Here is a 24326-nt window from a genome sequence, read left to right as displayed (position 1 = left end):
AGTTGATCTAGCTCTGGACATCTAAAATGCCACAGGTAGTTACGAAACACATCTGCGTATAGCTCATGTGAAAATGTAAGGCATCTGTAAACATGTCATTCTTAGAAAATGGGAGGAAGCAAGACCTATCATCCATGCTTTTTGACCACATGTAAAACCAAGTCTTATCCTATAATTATCATGAGGTTAAGTATTGATCAGGCAGTCACTGCTGTATAAAACAGATAAAGCTTTAAGCATTTTCTTTTATTAAAATTGCTTTTAATACAGTGGAAGTAACCAGTGTTCTAGCTCTGAGGAGAGCATTGGCCTTGGCCTGGGGATAACTGGTTGGCCATGGAGCTCACTGAATGCCTTTGGGCTATTGTCACTCAGGCTTGTTTTCCTCTCAGGTTTGTTTTGAGGATAAAATGGATGGGAATTCCCTGTGGTCCTTGGAAGCAGGATGGCATAAAATGTAAGGTATAAAAAAATACACAAATCCTGGGGGAGAAATGTCACAGTAGCAAGTACCAATAGGGTAGTTGTAAGGCATTCATGTCTCCAATGAAAAGTCCAGGGGTTTTTAATTGGGGTCTGCATTATGCAGAGTTATACTAAAAGGAGCCAGAGTTATAGTCAAACTTACTTTTTAAAAATGTAGCCCCTTTCCACTAATTTTTGCAAGCTCCAGTTTCATTGCACATAAGTTGAGAGTCACTGCCAATTAAGGCAGTGGGGATAATTGCTGCTGGGACTTCTCCAGGCCATTTATTTGAGAGTGGGGCTGCTTATTGCATTTCTTTGTCAACATAATGCAGAATTTTCAGAGTTCTTTATGGCAGCCAAACTATCCGTATTAGCAATACATATTTCTTCATTTCTTTTCCAGCAGATAACAGATGCGGGTAAAAGATCCATCAAGGGCTATCCCTGTCAAAACCAAGTCACACACAAAGTCAAGTCAGCATCAAGATGATGATTCTTCAGATGATATCACAGGTAACAAAGCCATCTAATGGTCAGAATCAATTGACACAATCTTGTGGGTAGTAATAATTTGTATTTCCTGCATCGTCTGGTTCCTGACTATGATGAACAGATAATGTGGAGACACCAACACGTATCAAGAAAGGCTTTTAGCACACCTCCACTCCAGCAATCCATATTAATGCTAAAAGCTTGATCCTGTTAGTGCTTACATGCAGCTGTCTTGCCACAGACAAGGAGGCAATATGCCTGATTTTAGGTGATTGCTGAGCAACTACTAAGTGTTAGTGATTGGAGTGACTCAGCCCATGGTCCTCAAGGAAAGGAAAGCATTGTCCATATTGTTTCTATTATTATTAACTCATCCTTCACCCTAATGTTCCAGGGTGGGTTTCAACAATTTAAAATACAGTTTAAAAACTTGCTGTAGAAATACAGTCCATGGAACTGGGGGTTCCTAGTTTAATTAGTAGACTTCCAACAGTTGCTTGCAGTTGAAATATCTATGGCCTGATGATTTATGAAATGATATTATCCTTTGAGTACTCTTATTTCAGGAATTTACATGTTTGTAGAACTGCATCTTTTTATGGTGGAAATGAGAAGGGAAGTAAGAATAGCAGTGACAATACTACTAAAAAGCTTGGAAGAGAGAGGAGGAGGAAAAGACAGACAGAATAGGTTTATCTGATTTGCACAATGGAGGGGAAAGTGCAGAAATCTTGTTGGTTCATGCAGTGGCTGAAATTTCATACATGACCACTGTTACTGCTAATTGTTATTTAATTTATTAGTCACCTGACATATAAAAAGTCTCCAAGGGTCTCACAAAACTTAAAAGCGCGAACCATGGCATAACAAAAAAGAGCAAAACCTCACAGTAACCTATGAAGCAAACCCACTTAAACAGCAGTAAAAGCATGCCATCAAGACATAGCAAAATGATACTTTGAAGGGGATGGGGTGTGCATTTATAGTCTTTGAGAAGCCATTAATGGCAGTCTCATGGTTACGTGATTTCTCCCCCTTCCAAATTTACAAAAATGTTTTCTTGCCAGATATCTGCTACAACAATAAAACAATTTTCATCTTTTCCCTCCTACTTCTATAGGTCTGACATGCCAGCATGTAAGCCAGGCAGTGGATGTGCATAATGTGAAGAGAGCAGTAGCTCAAAATGTCTGGTCAATATGTTCAGAGTGCTTAAAAGAAAGAAGAATATGTGACGGTGAGCCAGTAATGCCTTCTGACATATGGCTGTGCCTCAAATGTGGTACTCAGGTAAATAAATATGTGACTTTAAAGATAAATTTATATATATACTAGCTGGCCCTGCCACGTGTTGCTGTGGCTCATCTGTGTGATTCCCCCAACCCTGTCCCGACCCATGACGTATCCCGTCCCCTCTTCCCCCCACCCTGTCCCGACCCATGACGTATCACGCCCCCTCTTCCCCCCATCCCCCGGCTCATCCCTGTGACTGGCTCCACCGTGTCCTGACCTATCCTGTCCCCTCCTCTCCCCCACCCCCCACCCAGGCGAGTCAGTACCTCCATTCGGCCTAGTATGTAAACGGGAGCCGAGGTGCTGTTGAGAGGGAAGTTTTAATATGTGCAGTACCTGTGTAGCTGCTGCTAGAGGGTGCTGGTTTGCAACCTAGTTCTTTTCCCAGCATGCATTTTCATCTGAGTGGTATGTTTTGAAACACGGGGTTTTTTGGGGTTTACCTGGCACAGGTGTGACATCTGTCTTTGAAAACGGTACAGGGTTACTCTCATAAATGCGGCATTGTGTCAAAATTCGAATGCAATTGGTCAAGTGGTTTTGGTGAAACGTGGATATAGATATAGATATTCTAACCTGCCCTCTGGGCCCTAACAAAGGTATACAGAGCAGCTCATCGACTTAGTAGAGTTCCACTGAAGTACCAGTAGAAATCAGTCTAGGACTACCGTAAGTGTTTGGAGTTCTGTTCATTTGTGGCATCTGGACAATAACACTAGTTCTTGCTTAGGTATGCCTAGCAGCTTGTTATTCCTTAGGCCTTTTTGTCTGGATGCCTTGAAGAAAAGCCAGAATTGGAGTAGTGCATATGTTTTGAAACAATGAAATTGTTTGGCCATTTTGTGTCTATTATAACCCAATGCTTGTAAATGTCTAGATAAAGAGTAATTGTTCAAAAAATGTTACTCTTTATCTAGGCATTGGGTTGTTTAGAAGCTGTTCTTGTCAGAGGTCTTAAAAATGTCATATAAGCTACAACAGGTCAGCCCAGGAACGGAAACTTAAGACAAGAAGAAAAATAGCTGATTTTACTAATGAACATAGTAGTTATGATAACTATACTTTAACATTTTTATTAATGAATTCAGGGCTGCAGTCAAAACTCAGAAGGCCAGCATTCACTTAAGCATTTCCAGAATGCACTAGGAGAGCCTCATTGCATTGTAATCAACCTCAGCACATGGATCGTATGGTAAGTAAAGTTGTGTTTTGAGAGGGGAAGCTGTGTGTGTTTGTGAAAGAAGACATACACTTGTACACCCCGTAGTATACAGGTATGCATACATATAATGATTCATTGCTTTTGTACATGAAATTCTTCTTGGAGTTGCACTAACATTTTTTTTATTTAGTTATTCAAAAAGAAAATATAAGCTGTTTAAAGAAAATCCTTTGTTTTATTGCGAACAATAATTCTAGTACGTCAAACTAATAACTTGTTAGAATGTAAAGTTTGTTAATGTGGACTCTGAAATGTAGCTTCTGCTCCCCAGAGGTTATATATACTGTATAAAAATATATAATATATATATAAAAATTCTGCTCCTATGGGTCATCTGCTTTATTACAGTTTTTTGTTTAACCGCCCTACGGCCCCCCCCCAAATTTGTGAAAAAACAGCAGCAACAACAATAACAATATTTTTACCAGCTACTCTTGCAGGTCCAGTGTTGTGATTCTGTGATGCCAAAAGGGTTTTGTGACCCGAGGACCCACCAAATGTGTCACTTTTAAAAAGGGAAATTGCCACACCTTTTCACATTGGACCTCCCAGAGGTCAACCCCTGAAAAAGGTTACCCCTGCTGTTAATAGGGATTAATAGGATCAGACAGAGGTTCCAGTAGTAGTTTGAGAAGATAATTACTCCATATGTAATGGCTATGGGATCCAGCCCTCACTCTACACCTGGTGGTGGAGGAGGAGGTGGAATTGTGGAAGGACAAAGTCTCTCCCATGTTTCCCTCTCTCATACATGACCCCTTTTTTTAAAGCAGTCAGATTCACAGTAGCAAAGTGATCTACACTGTTCATACCTAAGAGGGACTTTCCTTTCCAGTGAAAGATCACAGTTCATCTGCAAAAGTTCTATTGGCGCTAATATTGCTTCGGACAGCCTTTGTGACTGAGGGCCAAACTAAATATCATATGTTTGGGAGCAGGGGTGTTTTAACCCTTTCTGTCTGTGCCTTCCCTGTTATTGGAGAGGGGACTGTTTGCATCCCCATCCAGGCACTGTAGTATGCTGACTCTAGCATTGTGGCTACACAGTCTCTTTTTGTTGCTGCCACCACCAAAATCAGTAGGTGATGCTGGTGGTGGGGAATTTGCTTGGTTCAGGTCCCAAATTGAATATGTTGTTTATAGTAGTTGTAACATGCAGCCTGTATATAGACATTACCTGAAATAAGGAATCACAATGTTTTATGACCTCGTATAAAGTCATAAGAATTTATGATTTCCCTGGAGAATCGTTATGACAACATTTTAAATCCTTCTTCTAGGTGTTATGAATGTAATGAAGAGCTATCAACACACTGTAACAAGAAGGCTTTGGCACAGATAGTTGACTTCCTCCAAAGACATGTTACTAGAAATGAATCAAGTAAGTTTGTGTTAATAAAAGTTATATGGGGCCGAAGCTGATATGCATCTTTTTATTTTTGAGGAATTAAACATGAGGCTCACACGTCCAGCAGGTCCTTTAAGAGTCCCGTGTGGCCCACAACATTACAGTCATGCACCAAGCAAATGACTGAAGTAATGCCCCTAAATTAGTAGGGATTCTTAAGAGACCATCTTGGCTGTGAGTCCTGGAAGACCTGCTCCCTGCCTTCCAGGCCTTTTCCCACCTGGCCTGGGAGGGTGGGGCCCTGGCTGACTCCAGCTACAAAAGCTATGGCTGCTGAATAGACTCTTGGGCTAGGGAATTGCTCAGGGAGGATTTGTTGGGGGGGGGGAATTGCTGTTACTGCTATTACTTTTTTGTATCTATCTGAGATCTTAATATGATTTATGTGGAAATTTTTCAGTTTGTATTTTTTTTGCTTTATTTACTGTTTATGATTACTTTTGTTAAGTTTGTGATTGTGTATTTTTTTTACATGTTGTCAGCTGCCTTGAGCATAGTTTTAACTATGGAAAGGCAGTAGACAAATAAAATTATGTATGTATGTATGTATGTATGTATGTATGTATGTATGTATGTATGAGGGCTATCTCAATGACAACTCTACAGAACACATCAGTAGTTCACCTGCAAAAGAGAGGTGCCAGGCTTTGCATTTCATCATCTGTCTAGAAAACCCTGACATCTAGTTGTATTGAGGTTTGAGAGGTTATTCTGTAATGAAGGAAGAGGTACAGGATATACATAAGCAAGTTATGTGCCTAAGTAACTTACTATAGCTTTTAAACCGAATGCGTACTTTTTTTGGTGTGTTGCATATGTATTGCAAGGTTTCATCTTAGAAGAGGTGTTTCTCTTACTACTTAGAAGAGCCTTGTACATAAAGGATGATAACAAAAGGCCCATGAAAATAGCCTTTTTTCCCCTGGGAAGAAAAATTGCTGTCTTTGTGGTTCAAACAGCACCGGTCTTCTATAAACATAAGCTATATAATAGTGTGTTGAAAAATGAGTTTGCCACCTTTATTACATGGAATTTTTTTCTAAATACCATGTACCCAACAAGAATATGAGAACTTGGGCATGGCAACTTTGTCCTGTTTCAGTTTAACTGAGAATTCATTTGAAGGGAAGGCAAAAATATTGGGGTGGGGGTGTTGAGAACACAGATATCCTGTTGGGTACATTTTGAGGAATGACAAAAGCAAAATGCTTGTGATTGGTGTGGATGCAAAGGACGAGACTGGCAGCAGGATCCTGTCTTTCCACTTGGCAGTTCGTAAAGATTAAACTTTAGCTGCAGAAATGTGCAAATTACATTACTTCTACATGACTGACCCAGGGAATTACATTAAGCAATTGAGATAAGCCCAAGTGTGGGGTTTCCCAAAAGAATGCTTGCAGCTGTGTGGATTTCAACCACAATCTAGTGGTTTACCATATCCAACAATATGTTGTTTTCTCTCCTTTCTCCATCCTCCAATTCCCTGCCCTGACTTTTAAAAAGTAATCTGTTTGGTTAAAAGGGCATGTGTGGCACAACATGGAAGAATAAAGCAAGGGCTTTGTAAACCACTCAGCAGAACCTAGTTTTGTGGAAAAGGTTAGCAGGCCATTATGTTTTATTTGCCAGTAAAGCAGGTGCATTATTGTTGTGATGGTACACTTGTGAATTTCACATGAACCCAGTGCACATGTAACACACAGGAACCATGCTGAGCTGCTACAGTTTGAATGCCAGACTTTTCTAGGAATGGGGGAAAATTAGAAACAAGGGCGTGCTTGATCACTGGAAACAAAGCTTAAACAGATTATTCTCTCTGCATCTTTTCTTTCAGTTTATGGGAGCAGGAAGACCATTTTTATTTATGTTGTACTTGCGTTCATTGCTTGTGGCAGAGTTTCTGTAAAATTTGCAATGCAGCTTGATGTTTTGAGATTCATAACATTGACACTGAGTGTTAATTACTGTTTAAAAATGTGCTGGTTTTTTCACTAATATATTGAATATTTCTATAACTTACTGTAAACCACTTGAAGATTTTTGCTAAGTGGTGTACATTTTTTATAAACAGCATTTTTGCAAACTATGTATAATTAAGCTTTGTAGATTTATATAACCTCTGTATGTAGATTTATATAAGCTCTTGACTTTTTGGGCAGTGTATCTCAATAGAAGTAGATAATGCTAATAAATAGTCTGACGAGTGGTTGTTGTTTTTTGTAGTCCAGTGTTCAAAGAAACATAGGATATCCAGCTTATTTATTATTTTCTCTGTTGAGGTGAGAAATAGAAGGAGGGGTGTGTGTGCACAAACACTAAGTCTAAAACATTCTAGGAAGAGTTCTGTTCAGGTTATATCTAATCAGGCACTTAGAGAAATTGATGGGAAATAGTTATAATAGCTATCTATTTTTTTTTTTGCTTAACTGATCCAGAAACATGTTACTGTTCCAAATATCTCCCTTGAGAACGGGTCTGATAATATTCTGCAGAAGGAGAACATTATAAAATATTGATGATGCTATTGCAATGCACTCTGGAGGCTCCTATTTATTTTTATTTTATTGCGGATGTAATTTAAGTCTTTTAAAGGTGTTCTGGGCAAATAAATTATCATTTCCATCATGTTCTGTTTGTGAATTTGCCAGAGTTGGAAACAGAATCCTGAACTAAGTGGGTGGAATTCAATATTGCGGTCTTCCGGTTGTTCTGTGTGCACAAACATTGCTGCTAGCCAGATGGAACGATCACTTCCATGCTGTTTTGAGTATTTTCTTAATTCTCCTAGAGCCAATTTTGGGTGGCTGGGAGGTGTGCAGGCAGGGAGAGGGAGGAAAGCCTTGTTGTGCAAGCGGAAGTCCTTGCGCAGGGCTTCCACTGACAGGACTGGCTAGGTGGATCCCGTGCTTTATTAGAATATAATGTATTTGGGTGAGAAAATAGGGTTGAATGCAGATTTGATCAGAGTAAATCCATTAAAATCAGGGGATTTCAGCCCCATGTTCTCTTAGCAAAACATTTTGATGAAACCATTTCAAATCTCATTTTTTTATTGTTTAAATGTGTTACACCACTCCACAGTGAAAAAATCTTGGATTAGTTTAAAATGAAGTGCATGATTTAAAACAAAACAACTAATAAACACTATAATCCAAGAAGACTTAATCATTGGGTTTAAGCACACTTAATTCAGATGTGGATTGTGGCCAAAATCTATAAAAATCATGGCATACCAATACAATTAAAAAGAGAAGCACAGGCAAGGAATTAAAAATAAATCTTCAACTTAAAATATAAAGGTTCTGTATGATGGAATGGTTTTCACTTGTCTCCTGAAGACCAAATCATGAAATTGAGCAATACCCATTTATTCTGTCATTGCCCTATAAATAAATTGCCATTTTAATTCTTTGATGCAGTGGTGTTATAGTATAGTATGGAAAATATGGCACAATAGTCTTATCAATCATTTAAGAATGGAGCATTCACTTGATTTTTCTCATTTAAATTAGAACATCTTAACCTTTTCATAGTATTGGGGGGGGGAAACTGCTGATTCAGTTTTTAATTTTTTGTGATAGAATGGCAATATGTTTATAATACAGCATTGTGTGAATGTGCTAAAAGGAAAGAAAGCTATTAACCTTGCTTTTTATTCCTGAGGAATATTCATTAGAGAGAAGCATTGACCTTGAAACATGATCCCTGATCTCTCCCCCCCCCTTTTTACTTAATGGAAAACAACAACAACAACAACAACAACAACAACAACAACAACAACAACAACAACATCATCATCCCCTGATAAAAGAAAAACAGTGAACATTTGTTTTCTTTTTACTTTTATACCATCTGCCCATCCTGTTAAATTATTGTTTCAGGAAGAATATGGGAAATGTGTATACAGAAGACAGAGTTCTTCTAAGAAACATGGTTAAAGCAAATTGATGCAGAAGTCCTGCTACCGGTAGTCTTGTATGTCTGTGAAGTGAATACTGTATGCTGTAAACATAGATAGTTGCAGTAGATCTGTGGCTTTTCTAACTAAAAACCTACACTGTAAGACTGAAATGTTTAAAAAGAATATAACTTCATTACAAAGTTTCCTGAGGCAGGGTAGATCACATTGAACTCACTGGGGACATTATTCAAATGGCTGCCTATGCCTAACTTCCTCCAAATCCCCCACAGTCTGGGATTTCGCTTCCCAAACACTTCTTAAGGGTCCACTACCTTTAGGATGCACATCAGGGTCTGCAGTGAGGAGGAGGAAGTTGAGAACTTTCAGTGCCTGTGTGGCCTTAACTGAATGCTGTGCTGGATATAACCCTCTCTGAATGTTAAAGAGGTTTATAAAATGGTCCAAGGAACAGAATTCTTTGGTCAGAGGACTTGAGCAGCCAGATTTAAGAATTCTCTGGAGTTCAAATTGCCAATGAACATGTAAATACTTCTCACATCTGTTAAAAGCAAAATATTTCAGGTGAAGTTACAGGTAGGTAGCCGTGTTTGTCTGAGTCGAAGCAAAATAAAAAAATTCCTTCAGTAGCACCTTAAAGACCAACTAAGTTTATATTTTGGTATGAGCTTTGTGCATGCACACGAAAGCTCATACCAAAATATAAACTTAGTTGGTCTTTAAGGTGCTACTGAAGGAATTTTTTTATTTTATTTCAGGTGAAGATCAGCTAAGCCAAAGTATGTAGATTTCATTTCTCAGGGCAGTTGAACTAACACCTTAAATGGCAGTGGAAGCCTATGCACATAGCTGTCAAGTTCTCCCCCTTTTTAAAGGGAAATTCCCTTATGCTGAATAGGCTTCCTCGTGAGAAAAGGGGAAACTTGACAGCTATGCCTAAGCATGTTTACTCAGAATTAATTCCCACTATGTTCAGTGAATTCAGTTAAGTGTGCTTAGGATTTCAGTCTGGATTATGGATTGGATTTTAAGAACTGACAAAACACCTTTTCTTTATATTTCTAGTTTCTTGATAATTGCTAAGCTAATGTGCTGTTTGGATGTGTAATTATGGCTTCCTGCATTTTATAATTACATGAGTATTCATCTCTTAGTAACAAAGCTGTCCTGTTCATAGTCATTGTTTTTTGTGGTGGGTTTTGTTTTATTATCTCCCCCCCCCCCCGCTGAATGATTCACATTTGAGATTCAGTAAACAGAACCTTGCTACTTGTGTGAAGCTGTCATTTAACCATGAAATGAAATGCTTTTATTGAGTTTGCCCTCCAGATATGGTCCTCTGTGGCAGTGCTGTCCATATTTGGTGGCTGTACAAGGAGAGCCAGGTGGTGCTGCAAAGCATAGCACAGTGAAGCGTGGACAGATCTAGGTTTGACATTTGTCATCCTGCACTGCTGAAGGGGAGAGAAAAATCTGCTTTTCCATATGCTTCTGCTCTAATTTTTGCCTGCAGTTTTGTCCAGATGGCCTTGTGAGCATTGTTTACTTTAAGATGTTGTCCCAGATGTTGGTGAATGCCGATGGATAAATAAAACAACTGTGGTAGTCCAATATGCAGATTATGTACACAATTTTGACTTTTTTAAAAATAAAAAGTAACCAGTATGTTTATGTATTTTTTACTTTGGCAAAAATTCTTTCTACTTTAATTTACTTTTAAAAGAAAAGAGCCAGTATAAGGCAGCGGATAGATGCTGGGTTTAGACAGACACATCCAGGGTTCAAATCTCTGGTTAGTGATAAAGCCCAGTGGGTTTATCTTCCAGCCTAACTTTCTTTCACATAATTGTTGTGAGGATAACATTTGCCAGGGGTGGGGGCAGGGCGCCATGTGTGCTCTGTTGAGCTTTATAATAATAATATATAAACCTTTATTGTCACTGCACCACCTGTGTGCAGTGAAATTAAATGAGCTCCCCCCCCCCAATACACTCAGTCTTGTTCGCACTCTGTGTGCTTATTTAGGTGAGATACAACTGTAATTAATAAACGTGTTGTATAAGTTTTATGCCACTGGAGATTTTAGAGACTTGCATTGTGAATGAGGTTTTTATGGGTGCACCATTTGGAGAATGCACCCCTCAGGTTTCTGATCTTAGAGACACAGCAGGATCGGCTGCATCACCAAGTTCCTTATGGGGAACTTGATCACACAGCTGATCCATGCAGAAAACGGCACACACAGTTGTATGAAGTGCAGCACAAGTATGTTTCCACTAATATATTGAATATGTAGTTGATTCATCTCTCTCTCTCTCTCTCTCTCTCTCTCTCTCTCTCTCTCTCTCTCTCTCTCTCTCTCTCTTATACAAAGAGAACTAGCTCAGCAAAGCAGCTCCTGAATCTCCTGCCGTGTCTTGTTTGCTTTTTACTGGCCTCTATTAGTGAACTTGGGTGTATTCTATATGAACTGCCTCATTACGAGCATCAGGCAGTGGGGGTGGTGTCAAAAATGAAATTGCATCTTTTGCAAACCCAGGCATAATTTTTATAAAAAAAAAAAGTGCTTTGACTGGAAGGCAGGGAAATCATTCCAACCATCTTATGTCAGCTATAATAGGAATATTTAATCATATTTGGTTTCTTTCATTATTTAATTATAGTCCCCCCACCCTCCCCAACCACCTCCCTATTTTTCGACAGAGGATGTAAGTATCTAAGGATAATGCATAGAGAAATCTTTCAGTATGAGAGTTATGTTAATGTAAATAGGTCTGTTTAGTTATTTCTCAAGAACACTTAATGAGTCCTCAGTATGTAACTCATTAGGGCAAATATATGAATTCATATGTCAAAATGTAGATTGCAGCACTGCAGCTCTTGGCATCCATTAAGTCCATAACTTGTTCACATTGACATGCATTGTTAATCAATACTTGGAATGTTGCAGATGTCAGTAATGTTCATATTTAGTACAGCAGCCATGACAATATGAAAGTTGCTAGTAGAAATCTAGGCTAAATACTGTGTCTCAAGTATTCCTATTACCTCTAGGCTACAAGTTAATGGCTGTCTAACTTCACTGCCCCGTATATATTTAAGCAATAAGGCAAATAGGGAAATACAAGGACGCCGTACTGGTAGCACATTATTTATATTACAGTTTGTTTAAATATATTGGATTTTAAAGGTTTAAGGCAAATAGCAAGCAGTCGCTTCATCTTGTTCTAAATTAACAAGTCTGTGTCACATGGTGAACTGTGGTGGGCAGACAACAGTGCAAGTATGTTATGGGGAAAACATGATATCCATCCCTTTCCATCCATCTGCCAAATTTTGATTTTTTTTTCTTTTAACGGATGATTCCATATCATACCTTAAGCTGCTTTCAAAATGGATATCTATCATCTATCTATCATCTTATCTATCTTTCATCTATCATCTATCTATCACATTGCTCCAGCAAAGCCCAGGGGATGTACCACAAAAGATAACAGCAAAATTACATCAAAGATTAAAACAAAGTTAAGGTATCTCTAATCTGGTCCTTCGGGGAAAGTTTTAGACTTCTGTTAAAGAAAAGGGAGTCAGAAATTCCCATGAACATGTGCTTCATAGAAGCATACAACTGTAGAGTTGGAAGGGAACCCCAGGGACATATAGTCAACTCTCTGCAATGCTGAAAGTTTGGATATTTTCTGTAGTTTGAACACATTGCTTACACTCTTTTATGAGTTTGTGAGCATCTAATATGACAGGACAGTAGGTTTCTGACTAGCAAACCTTCCTATGTCAAGAGTACAAACATGGTATTCGGCACATGTGATTGTACATGTGCTAGCTGATCCCAAACTCATAAAAAGTGTGTTCAAATACCTTATTAGAATAACACCAAGATCCTTAAGGTTTTATTGATCAAGCATCTGTGGATAAGTCTTCACTGCTTTGTCTTTTATATCTGTTTCATAACACACAGCAACTTTCTACCCATAGTTGTTACTGCTATCTCTTTTCTATTAAAGGTTCATCATCAAAAATAATATGGTTACATGAAGAAAACAATGAAGCAAGTGACATATTAAAGGGCAAAGGCATCAGCTCTAGTTGGGCATCAGTTCCAGTTAAAGGCATTAATAACCTAGGGAACACCTGCTTCTTTAATGCTGTCATGCAGGTAAGAATTAAGATGCACCACCGTATTCTGAAGTACACCTATATATTTCATTAAGGCTGCAGATTGCACTTATTTTTGTCTTTGATTCCGAAACATGCTGATAAAAATCTGGTAATGAATTTGCCTGTTAGCCGCCTTCTGCAGCACTGGCTACCTAGGACAGCTCCATCTTGTTTTCTGAACTTTCACCTGATGCTGGGCTACATTTTCAATTATTTTATATTACTTAGCAATATATCAATACCTTTATTCTTGTAGTAGTTGCATTTCAAGGGGTAGTGGGAGAGGAGAAGTGCAAGGACCAGCCTTCATTAAACTGTAGCACAAAGGTGATCTACTATTGCTGGAGTTGTGCTGCTCTTAAAAGTCAAAATAAATGATCTCCTAAATGGAATGGAGGAAGAATAAGGAGAAACATTGATCTAAACATGTTATCTAGCTGATTGATTTGTTGAGTGAAAAAACTATGATAATTTTGGACTGAGCAGATAGTGTACAAGCAGCTTTTCTCTCAGTTCGGGGAGTGTTGTTGCTGCTAACTGTGTGACCAGTTGGAATTTGAAGTATGTATTTTTAAAATGGCAGTTTGCAGAACTTGGAACTTGTGAAACTTGAGGGAATCTCGAAAGCAGTTTGTGATGTGGCATAGGCAGATGCACATTAAAGAAATGGTCAGAAGCCTCGCTGGACATATGTTCTAAAGGAGCTCTTTGGATTGTGATTATTATACTGCCATTGAGGAGAATTATGCCTGCCACAGTATAAATTCACTTTCAATAATAATTTGTTAGAGTAGTCCAGTTAACAAATAAATGTCATCTATAACCTTTTCCTTCCTTTTTTCTTTAGAACATGACACAGACACACTTGTTAAATGAACTAATGTGTGAAGTTAAAGAAAAGGGGACAAAGCTTAAAATTGGTCAGAGTCCTGCATCTCAACTGGTAAGCATTTAGTGAAAGACTCTGCTTTGTGTGAAATATTCAGAGGACCCTCCTTTGGGAATATGTCCATTGACTGGACATTGAAAAATGATAATGGTGAATATATTCTTGCCCAATTTAATATTTATTCATTGTTCACTATATATGCCTCTGGAGGGACGCGGGTGGCGCTGTGGGTTAAAACAGAGCCTAGGGCTTGCCGATCAGAAGGTCGGCGGTTCGAATCCCTGCGATGGGGATTTTTTTACCTAAATATAGGTAAAGGTAAAGGCACCCCTGACTGTTAGGTCCAGTCGTGAACAACTCTGGGGTTGCAGCGCTCATCTCGCTTTACTGGCCGAGGGAGCCGGTGTACAGCTTCCGGGTCATGTGGCCAGCATGACAAAGCCACTTCTGGCAAAACCAGAGCAGCACACGTAAACACTGTTTACCTTCCCGCCGTAGTGGTACCTATTTATCTACTTGCACTTTGATGTGCTTTCGAACTGCTAGGTGGGCAGAAGCTGGGACCGAACAATGGGAGCTCACTCCGTCGCAGGGATTCGAACCACTGACTTTCTGATCAGCAAGCCCTGGACTCTGTGGTTTAGACCACAGCGCCAAATATAGGATTCTACAAATTGTTTTTATTTACACGTGAAGCGCCAACCTTGAGAGGTTTAGGATTCCCATCAACTGTTTAGCTTACATTTATAAATTAAGAGGAAGTATTGTGAATTAAAGTCTGATATTTATTTTGATCCCAAAGGAACCTTTGGTAGTGAACCTCTCAAGTCCTGGGCCACTGACTTCAGCGATGTTCCTGTTCCTTCACAGCATGAAAGAAACTGGAAAAGGGCCTCTTTCTCCCAAAGTTCTTTTCAGCCAGCTCTGTCTAAAGTAAGAGCAACTTCACGTTGGTAGCATGTTTCACATGCATGGAATCCACACGTTAAAATTGAAATGCTTTGCCTAACATAATCCTTTTTATTTTGATCAGAAATTTATTATGGCGTATCATGTTGAAATAAAACGGCAATGATTTTTATATGAGTTTCCCCCTCTTAACAGTTAGGTTATTGAGGAAAAAAGAAAGAAATTGATGATTCTTTCCATAGCAACTGTTCTGCGTCTGGTACTAATTCATCCACTGTTAATTTTGTTAGTGTTGCAGCTGTCAGACGTTTTGCTAAGACAGATTGTGTGCATAGCTACAGGGCCCTTCTGTTTGTTTTCCACTATTCTGAATATTAGGGATGCAGACTTTTGACTTATCTAGAGACTTAGTGGCTCACACAACATTTATGTACTAAGAGGACATAAATAATTCTTTTATTTGTTACGGCTGGGTAATTTTATCAGTGGAAGAAATTGTGAAGCCAGGTATTATGGCAGTACTCCTTGCTATTGAGTAGATTTTCAGCTGAATTAGAAAGTGGAGCTTTGTTTCTGCTTGGTGGGCTCCAAAAATGCAGTTAACGGTGTTTTTTAAAAAAAACAAAACTTGTGCTTTCCTATTGCTGGGTAACATTTTGTTTAATAGCAATAATGTAGCGATAACTATGGTGTCTTGTAATTTGGAGCTTAGAAAAGCCAGTAGTTTGTAAGAAAAGGAAAAGGTCACATAGTGGGCAAAAGAGGAGCTTGTCTTGTCTTGGTTCTTTTTCTGGATAACCACAGATGGTTCAGATGAAAAAACACCACCACTTAGTATATGTGTCACTTCATATCGTTTAAGACATCAGCTACACACTCCTATACATCTGTAAATCATATATACAGTTTTCAGCTTCAAGGCCACATTCCTTCATTGAGAACCTAGGGGCTGCATTCTAGTGGTGGGGGGTGCCAGAGTCCAAGTGGTTAGAACAATGTGTGCGGGCAGAGCAATGGAGGGGTGTGTGTGTGTGTGTGTGTGCGCACACACACACACACACACACACACACACACACACACATCCCCAAGCAAGGTAATAATTATCACACTTTTAGGACACATTCCAGCCCAGGCAAAAGCACTCAGGAAAGGCATGGGAGCAGGGCCAGAAAGAGGTGTGGCTTAGGGAGAGTACTGAGAGGTAAATGGAGATCTGGAGAGTTTCATTTAGCTCTTGGGCCTGAGATTCTCCACTATTTTTACTTGGAAATAAGTGCCACTGTTTTAAATGGGGCTTATTTCCTAGTCACATACATTTAGGATTGCAGCCTTAAATCTGTGGCTTAAGATCTGTGAAGTAAGCTCTGCTGAACTCAATGAGACTTTTGAGCAAACATTATGGAATTCCACTGTTAGATGCACCTGTTATTTTGCTGGTGCTAAGGACAGAGGGCCTTGAGGGGAACCAAGGGAAGTGTCCCAAGGGTAAAGTGCCTATGGGTACCATTTTGCGGAATCCAGAGCTAAACAAATGAATGGGAGACATCCCCCCCCAAACCTTTCCCATTAATTTTAATTTACAATTAATAGGAACAGGATAATTCTGTTATCCTGCCCCCCTACAATTATGTGGGGTGAGGTGCTGTTAGTATAAAACTACCTTGAATTTGTAAAATATCTACAGTACACTTTAAAAAAGAAAATTCTAAAGCATGTTTTAATGTTTCTAATTACAACTACTCTTGCAATCCACGTAGGCTATCAAAGATTTAAAGGAGTTTCAAATTCTATCCCAAATGTTTCTTCATTGTCATAGCCTAACACACCATTTGTTTTTCTTCCCATAAATTTGGGATAGGAAACCTTTGACCCGTGGGTCTGATTAGGTCCGCCAGGACTCCCTATTTGGTCTACAAGGCCACTTCATCCAAGCCACACTCATCTTTCCTACACCATACATCTGTTTTGCAAATCAGAGTATTCTGGTCCTTTTTCTGTTTACCTGTTTCTATGCCTACCATGATGGTGCTTGGTTGATGCAGTGAAATGTTTGTTTAGTTTATATCCTGCTCTTCCTCCCTGAAGGAGTCCAGGGTGGCAATCTTGACATTTATTTATTTTTCTTGTAGTTGATAATTACAGTGCATATTTTGTTTAAATGTACAGTGCTTACAATCAAATCATGAAAGTTTTACCAAAAACAAATTCTCCTTCACTTAAAATGAATAGATGCTATATCTAAGTATTGGCTAAATATTTAGGTGTTATTCAAAACGGTTCTGTTTTGTACCATGTTGAGCATTGAGATGGTAGACTTGAGTTGCCATGACATAGCTGTCACAGTTGTCCTTCACTACTTATGGCCATTAACAGGAATTCAACCTGTTCTGTCATTTATACTGCTGACACTGTACAACAGGTTGTAGCGCATTGACACTGGCTTCCATATGTTAGCACATCTGTGAACGGTCAGTTCAACCAACCATCTTAGAGTCCTCCACTTTTGCCAAGGATCTTGCTTGGAGCATATTTTCAAGGAGACAAGAATGCACATCTTTTAGTTGTCAAATCTGAACATATCAATGCTGATTAGAGCTTTTCTATTTTCCCTTTCCTACATACTTCCCCCACTCTTCTTTAGCTTTTTTGACAAAGGTTTCCTGTAGAAATCTTTCCATTTCTTGCTAAGAATTTTCATGCAGTGTTGTATGTTAACAGACGTTAATATTTATTGCTCATAGGCCTTAAGCAACTGCCTTAACCACAAAATGGCTTATTTTTAAACTGCTGTACTTTTGTCATTTTATATTGAAAAGTGTGTTGATTAAACCTTTATCGTATGTGACCTTGGGCCAGCCTTCATTTCTCAGCCTGTCCTAGCCTACCTCACAAGTACATGTTGTGAATAAAATGGCTGGGGGTGGTGTGGGGGGTGGTGTGGGCGACAGAGTAAAAATATGAGGGTTTTTTAGAGGAAAATGTAAGTAGTTCCAGTAGAAAGTGTGTTGATGGTTTGTGTCACAATAAATGGCAGAGAAGATTCAGAAAATATTCTGCAAGGTGGCCTCTTTTTCAACGGTAGGTGAGAAAAAGGGAAAACTTCAGAAAGAAATACTAGCTTTAACATTTTTCTTCTTGTATTCCCTAACTGGTGTAATTGTATAAGACCTTGACGGAAAAGGCCTTGGTTGGGCAAATGACAAATGAAATTACTGTATACAGGACAAGTTGCTGACATACACTGAAAACTCTGCTGCTCTTACTGTTCAGAACAACTCTCCTTAGGCTAAAATAAAAATTGGACTCAGTTCTTCTAATTTTATTAAAAGGTGGAATAGGCCAAAGCAGGAAATTCTTTCTTTCCCCATACCTTCAAGTTTTATTAGATATCACCATAAGCTGTGTTCTGTCAATTATACTCTGGACTGTATATCAAGAGGAGTGGACAGGCGTTGTGCATGTGTCCCATTCCACTTCTCTACGCAAATAAGTAATGGCTTTGACATTTACTGGTATTTACAAACAAGTTTCAGTTTCCCATGAGATACTGCCTTTCAGTGGCAGCTTAGTTAAGAATCTATAGTATTCTGTAGTAAGAATTACTGTTTGTTTAAAAACTGACCAGACTCTGAATATAATATTTCGGTTTAAGAAATCAGCCCAGAAAGTTTGAAGCTGACCTGTGTTTAGGTCTAAAATAAATAAAGATCAAACTTCTGTAATGCTTTCTGGCCTCTTCACCTTGAGACAATACTTACCGTACTTGCCATGGCACATCACTATTTATAGGCCTGATACATGTATCTATCACATTTGCATTCTGCAGTCTTGCTTGGACAGACCACAGTTAACAATTTATTGTGAATGCACCTAAGAGGACTCTTTCATGACTCTGTATATTTGCTGGGGGGAGGGAGCAGGCAGTGGGGGATTTGATCCCTCCCTTTGTATTATGTCTGAACCAGGAATCATGGTTTGTTTTAGCAAACTATGATCAGTACTTCCAACACAAAGTTTGATTACAAGGAAAGCCTGGCTTTGCATGGCTTCTCCTTAGCACAAGCAGGGAAGAATTAAAGAGCCCACTCAGGTGTGATTATTATAGACCATTAACTATATTTTGCTATTATGTGTGAACAGGGCCACAGTCTTTTTATAGAAAGTTGAATGTTTTTGTAGGAACAATGGTGAGCTAAAACTTACTCATAATTTGCATAAGTACCTGGTACCGTGCATCTAAGAGAGCTGGTAGTGTGCACTCCTTTTCTTTGGTAATGAAATGCCCCCTGTTTGCTGCACTAATGTGACAAGACTCTGCTGCTTTTTTCAGCAAAGAAGCAAGCAACCTGCTCTTCAACATATTGTAGGACTTTTAATATTAGCCTTCATCTACTTTATAATAGTTGCTGTATAGTCCTCAATATACCAAAACTCAAGTACCTTTAAATATTTTTTACTGGAACTAAAAAAAACAAACCATGCCATTATGTGTTCAGAGTGAAGGTCTGTAAATTTCCAGCATTTATTCTAAAATCGTAATGCCCTGTGGACTGTCCTTCTGAAAATTGGCTGCCCGAATAAATTTGTGGACATCTCTGCAGATTCAAGATCAGCCATTTGATCTCAGAGGTGGTGGGTTGGTTGGTTTTGGCCACGATTCCAGCATTTATTTTTTGTCATGGGAGCAAACGACAGCCATTCACTTGTATAGGAGAAACTTGACACCACTGTGATAAGGTTGTTTCTTTTCTCAAGCGTTGCCCCTACAGTTTTGAGTTTTGTTGCCTCTCAGCTATGTCTCATATTGAAATCTTTTTGAAAAGTAAGCAAAGCTTATGTGCTTTCCACCTCCCTTTCACCTTTATATATCCCTGTTTCTTGCTGTGGTTTTTTCTTTTTGCCCGTGGTTTTCTTTTGATTCCTTAGCAAACACACATTTGTATATAAATTACCTCATTTAGAAAACATATTTATTTAGAAAACATTTTATTATTGAATCTGAAAGCTCATCTGCTAAAGACGTACTCATTTCTTCTCTCCCATTTTGCAGGGCTCCTCGCTTTAAGGGGTTTCAACAGCAGGACAGCCAAGAAGTTCTCCACTATTTGCTGGATGCAATGAGAATAGAAGAGACAAAGGTGATACGTTTGTAAATCAATAAGTACGCAGTAGACTTAAATTGACATTTCAACTATTTTTTGGTGCTCTGATATGGTAGTTGAGACAACCAGAATAGACTCTTTTTTTTTTTTTTTAAAAAATATTTTTATTAATTTTCCAATTAAAACCAATTATATCACATTCAATATTTCAAATTATACACATATATATATCAATCAAACCGAATGTTATGCCAAATCATCTAAATAATTTATTTTTGGGTTCCCATGCTTCAAGAAATTGGGAATTCCTCGCAACTGTCCACTGCCGTCTTATTTCTAAAGTTCAAATCGTCCTCCAAGCTCATAATATTCCAAATCTTCCCCTTACAGTCACCTAGATGTTTTCCACTTTCATCCGATTGTTCCAGCTGCTGAGATAAATGTCAAACGAAGTTTCACAGATGTTCTTTCTCCTGTGTGAGTTAATCAGTCCAGCCTCCCCATAAATCTTCTTAGTGGAGCTCCCTGTTGCGACGGAGTAGCAGCGCCATCTTAAAAGGCTCAAATCACTTTCATTTTCTCTCATAGCCATGAAGATTTACGATTTATTTATCTTTATAGAATTTACAGCTTTTTCAGGCAGGAGACCCAAACATCCAACCATGAACTCTTGGTAAATTAATGGATCTCCTTGCCCTATAGCTGAACTTAGCTTCAGGTCGCTGCTCCAATTTAAAGTGCGTCACAGCTCATAAATCCTCCGAACGCGTCCAGAACTCCTTCCGTCTGACTAGGGGGGGGCTTTTCTCATCGGCAACTTCACATCTTTAAGAAATATGATCAATAACAACAGCTATATAGTTCAACTCACACAGTCTTTTGCTTCTCTTTCACTCCAAACAAGCCAGGACATCGCGTCCGGGAAGATACGAGGCAACAATATGAAGAAAAAATAAAAACTTGCTTCCCTTATCGCTCCGTCCCCATCAATCCTTCTTCCAGATGCCGTACATTCTTTGACTCCTCTCGCTCAGCAGCATAAAATTCTCAGCAGTAAACAGCGCTTCTTCCCCTCCTTCTGAAGTATGTCCATAGATTTAAGCCTAATTATCTTCTTTAACCATGGAAATCCCCGCCATGCAGATTAGCGTCCGGGAGTCCTGGCCGTCGTAAGTGCTCAGCCCAAGCTCCCCCCACTCCAAAAACAGTCGGAGTGGGTCTGGGGGCATCGCGGGCCAGCGGCCCCTCTCCGTAACCCCCGGAGAGGGTAGGGGGTTGCCATTTACTCCCCTAGCAACCGCCAAATTCCTTACGAAGGTCAGAGAGATGGAAAACAGGTCCGCCATTCCTGCAGGCGGAAACCGGAACCCCAGAATAGACTCTTAATCTGGGTTCAAGCCCCACGTTGGGCAAAAGATTCCTGCATTGCAGGGTGTTGAACTAGATGATCTTTGTAGTCCCCTCCATCTCTACAATTCTATAATTCCATGTTAGAGATATTACTGCATGCAGAAGACCCCTGGACTCCAGGCCCAGCACAGTTAACACATGTGTGCAACAGTAGCAAATGTGTTTCTGTTTTTGTTCCTTTTTGTTTCTAATTAGTTGTATTCATGTCTTCCTTTGTTTAGAAGTCTGAGGGCAACTTACATGAGGCTCTCAGTAAATTTCCACCTCCTTAGCTTCAGTAAGGTCTGGCTACTCACCAGGTTGTTCGCCATAGCTTGTAGAATCCTTGGTTTGAAGCCAAAAGTCTTAGATGTCACTGTACAGTGTAAATATGGACGAAGAAATCTTACATGTCATGAGTCAATGTGGAAACTGCTTGCTTTGTCCTTGGATCTTCCTCTAACTTGTTCAGCTGGAAAATAAACCAATGTAATGGGGTGCGCACAGTCCTGTTCAGCTTTGTCATCAACACACAGCATGTTTTGCTTTTATCGAAATGCTCTTTGTGTATCAATGCTGGTGGACAAGGTTGCTTAAAATATGCTTTGGTTTTGCATGTCCACTATTAGGGTGTTGGAGTAGAAAAGTATCCATAATGCTTAATAAGCTAATAAAGTTATAGGTTAAACGTAGGAAAAAATATTGTGCTTGTTGCTTGAGCACTTCAGACATGCTGATGCTTTAGTTTAGAACCAAAAGTAGAAATAGCATAATTTTTTTCCTGTTTAGAGAAGCCCCTTAGATATTAATTTTCACAACTGATAGCTTGAAGCACTTGATCACTTTGTGCAAAATTTTATAGCTAGAGAATGCTTGCCTATAATAGAATGTTGGCCGATATGATGTTGGAATAAATAAACCAAAATTAGCACACACCCTTTGCTGGGCCTTAAAAGTTATTTGTTTATTTCATTACCCTGCCAATAATTATGCATTCTAGCCTTACTTAAACCAGAAAAAGAAAAGCTGCGTAGAAGTTGTTTCCCAGTCCCATTTCCACCTATGGACAAACAAAGCTTCATCCCACCCTTGATAACACTTAAACCCATGTTTTGCCATAATGGTGGAATAGTATGAACTGGAACTTTATCACCTCAGGCATCACAGCAAGGGACATTACTAGTAAAAGCTCTTGGGATTTCCCCCCCTTCCCCCTTTTCGATTTTATAGATGTGTGACAAACTGAAAATGTCAGATTTGTGGATCTGGTCAATCTTGTGAGCCGTGACAGTTGTGCCAGTCTGAAACAAAACATGAGCAACATTGTCTGTCATGGGAACCCCACAGCTGTTAATCGTGCTATTGTTAGAGAGTGTCACTACCATGTGTTTTGTTTTTTATTTGAAGGGAAGCCTAGAGCAATCTGTCTGCCACCAGAATCCTTTAAAACTTTCTGTTTTTCATGCTGCTCTTAAATGTGAGTGTAAAAGTTTAGACCAGCCTTGCTGAAATGCCAAATAGCCATGTTTTTCACTTTCCCCCATAATAAACTTTTATTTCTGAACCATCTATTCTGCCTAAATTGAAATATAATTTTTTTAAATCTGATCTTTATTTTTTAAAATAAAAAATCTTCTGATGCTTTAAAATACAATAATATAAAGACTATTTTAAACTAAATTTTATGATAACTTTCTTTTTTTAAAGAGCAGGTAGTATCTATTGCTTGTCGATTCTGCATTTTGTTTTCTGTTAAAGTGCTTTCAAATTTTCAATCATGCTGATATCTCATTTGTGGACTCAGAATGCTTCCTTATTCCCAAACACTTAGTGTTCTTTGCATTTGCATCCTTCTAAATTACATTAATGTATGTAAGTGAGCCTTTTTTGAAAACCACAGCAAATGGAAATAGTCAATACCACAGTCAAAATTGCACGTTGTCTGGTTTTTCCAACATTGTGCACTGGAGATGCTTCACACCAGGGCTTGAAGTATTTGAACCCTGCTGCTAATTGATTAATGTCTGATGCCATTGTTAGCCGCACCCAAACCCTTCAAAGACTATGTTTTCTTTGACCTACATAAATGGTTCAACGCGCTCATCCCAACAAAAAGGGAGTAGCTTATGGCCTTAAACCCATTTATGGTATCCAACTTGCTGAGTTATTTATTGATTAGCCCTCTTTAGTATATTGTTGGATTTAAGATGAACAAAGAGCTTGAGGCACTGGGAGTTAATTCACTAGCCAGGTCAGATACTCGTGAAGTAGAAGCTGTTACTTGGTGCACTAGTGATGTAGTTAATATTTCAAAATACATTTATCATGGCACTTCTCTGTTTAAGCTGTATGAGTAGAGCAAATACATCACAAATATTTCTAAGTTCGAAATACAATTTTATTTTATTTTTCTTGTCTTTTCTGATGTTGATACTGACACATCTTATCAGCACATGTGAGGAATGAGGTTAGAAAGGCCCATATCTAGAATGCCATTGCATAGTAAAACATGACTTAGTTGGAAGATACTTAATGTTCTTAAATGTTTGGCTACATGTGGACTATAAAATTAGGTTTTCATTGAATGCTATGTTCATATATGTTTTAGCTATAACCCCCCCCCCAAAATATGGCTTTGTTTACTTAACATTTTCTATTTTCAGAAGTTCAGTTGTGTGTGTGGCCTCACTCTCCCAAAGGAGAGGGCATCCCTAAGGATTGGAACCATGATGTATGGGGAGAAGGGAGTTAACCCTTCCACTCCCACCCCAGTAGTCCCAGTGGAAATTGTATCCCAATGAAGTCATTATAAGTCCTAGCAATAAAGTTTCCATTGACTCCGATGGAATCTTCCCTGGCAGGGTTTACAGGAGGTTCAGTGTGTGTCTGTGTATTTTATTTCAATCTGGACCACAGTGGGGAAAAGAGCTAATCTCTGTCTGCATGCAACACAGGCCCAATTCTGATTGCCTTGTCTCTCGGCTGCTGTTGTTTATAGAGAGAGAAAGCTGAAACATGTTAAATATTCATATATATCGAGGTAAAAGCAAACTGGGCA

At 38.9% G+C, this 24326-nt stretch overlaps 1 protein-coding gene across 6 annotated transcripts in view; it reads left to right on the top strand.

Moving 5' to 3' along the window:
• Positions 1–24326, top strand: part of USP45 (ubiquitin specific peptidase 45) — a 66023-nt gene that overhangs the window by 11463 nt on the left and 30234 nt on the right. For 5 of the 6 annotated variants that reach the window (XR_004692219.2, XM_035109332.2, XM_035109334.2 and 2 more), the window contains exons 2-9: positions 872–981; positions 2081–2250; positions 3342–3445; positions 4756–4856; positions 12825–12976; positions 13826–13921; positions 14670–14800; positions 19828–19915. Coding sequence is in view for 5 of the 6 variants with exons in the window: in XM_035109332.2 (XP_034965223.2) it covers positions 882–981; positions 2081–2250; positions 3342–3445; positions 4756–4856; positions 12825–12976; positions 13826–13921; positions 14670–14800; positions 19828–19915 (942 nt within the window). In the remaining variant the exon portion in view is untranslated. The remainder of the gene's footprint in view (positions 1–871; positions 982–2080; positions 2251–3341; positions 3446–4755; positions 4857–12824; positions 12977–13825; positions 13922–14669; positions 14801–19827; positions 19916–24326) is intronic. The other variant, XM_035109333.2, reaches the window with a different exon arrangement.

The sequence above is a fragment of the Zootoca vivipara genome, chromosome 3 (genome assembly GCF_963506605.1).
Source record: "Zootoca vivipara chromosome 3, rZooViv1.1, whole genome shotgun sequence".
Lineage (NCBI taxonomy): Eukaryota > Metazoa > Chordata > Lepidosauria > Squamata > Lacertidae > Zootoca > Zootoca vivipara.
Note: the sequence above shows the minus strand (reverse complement) of the source record. Positions and strands in the feature narration are given on the sequence as shown.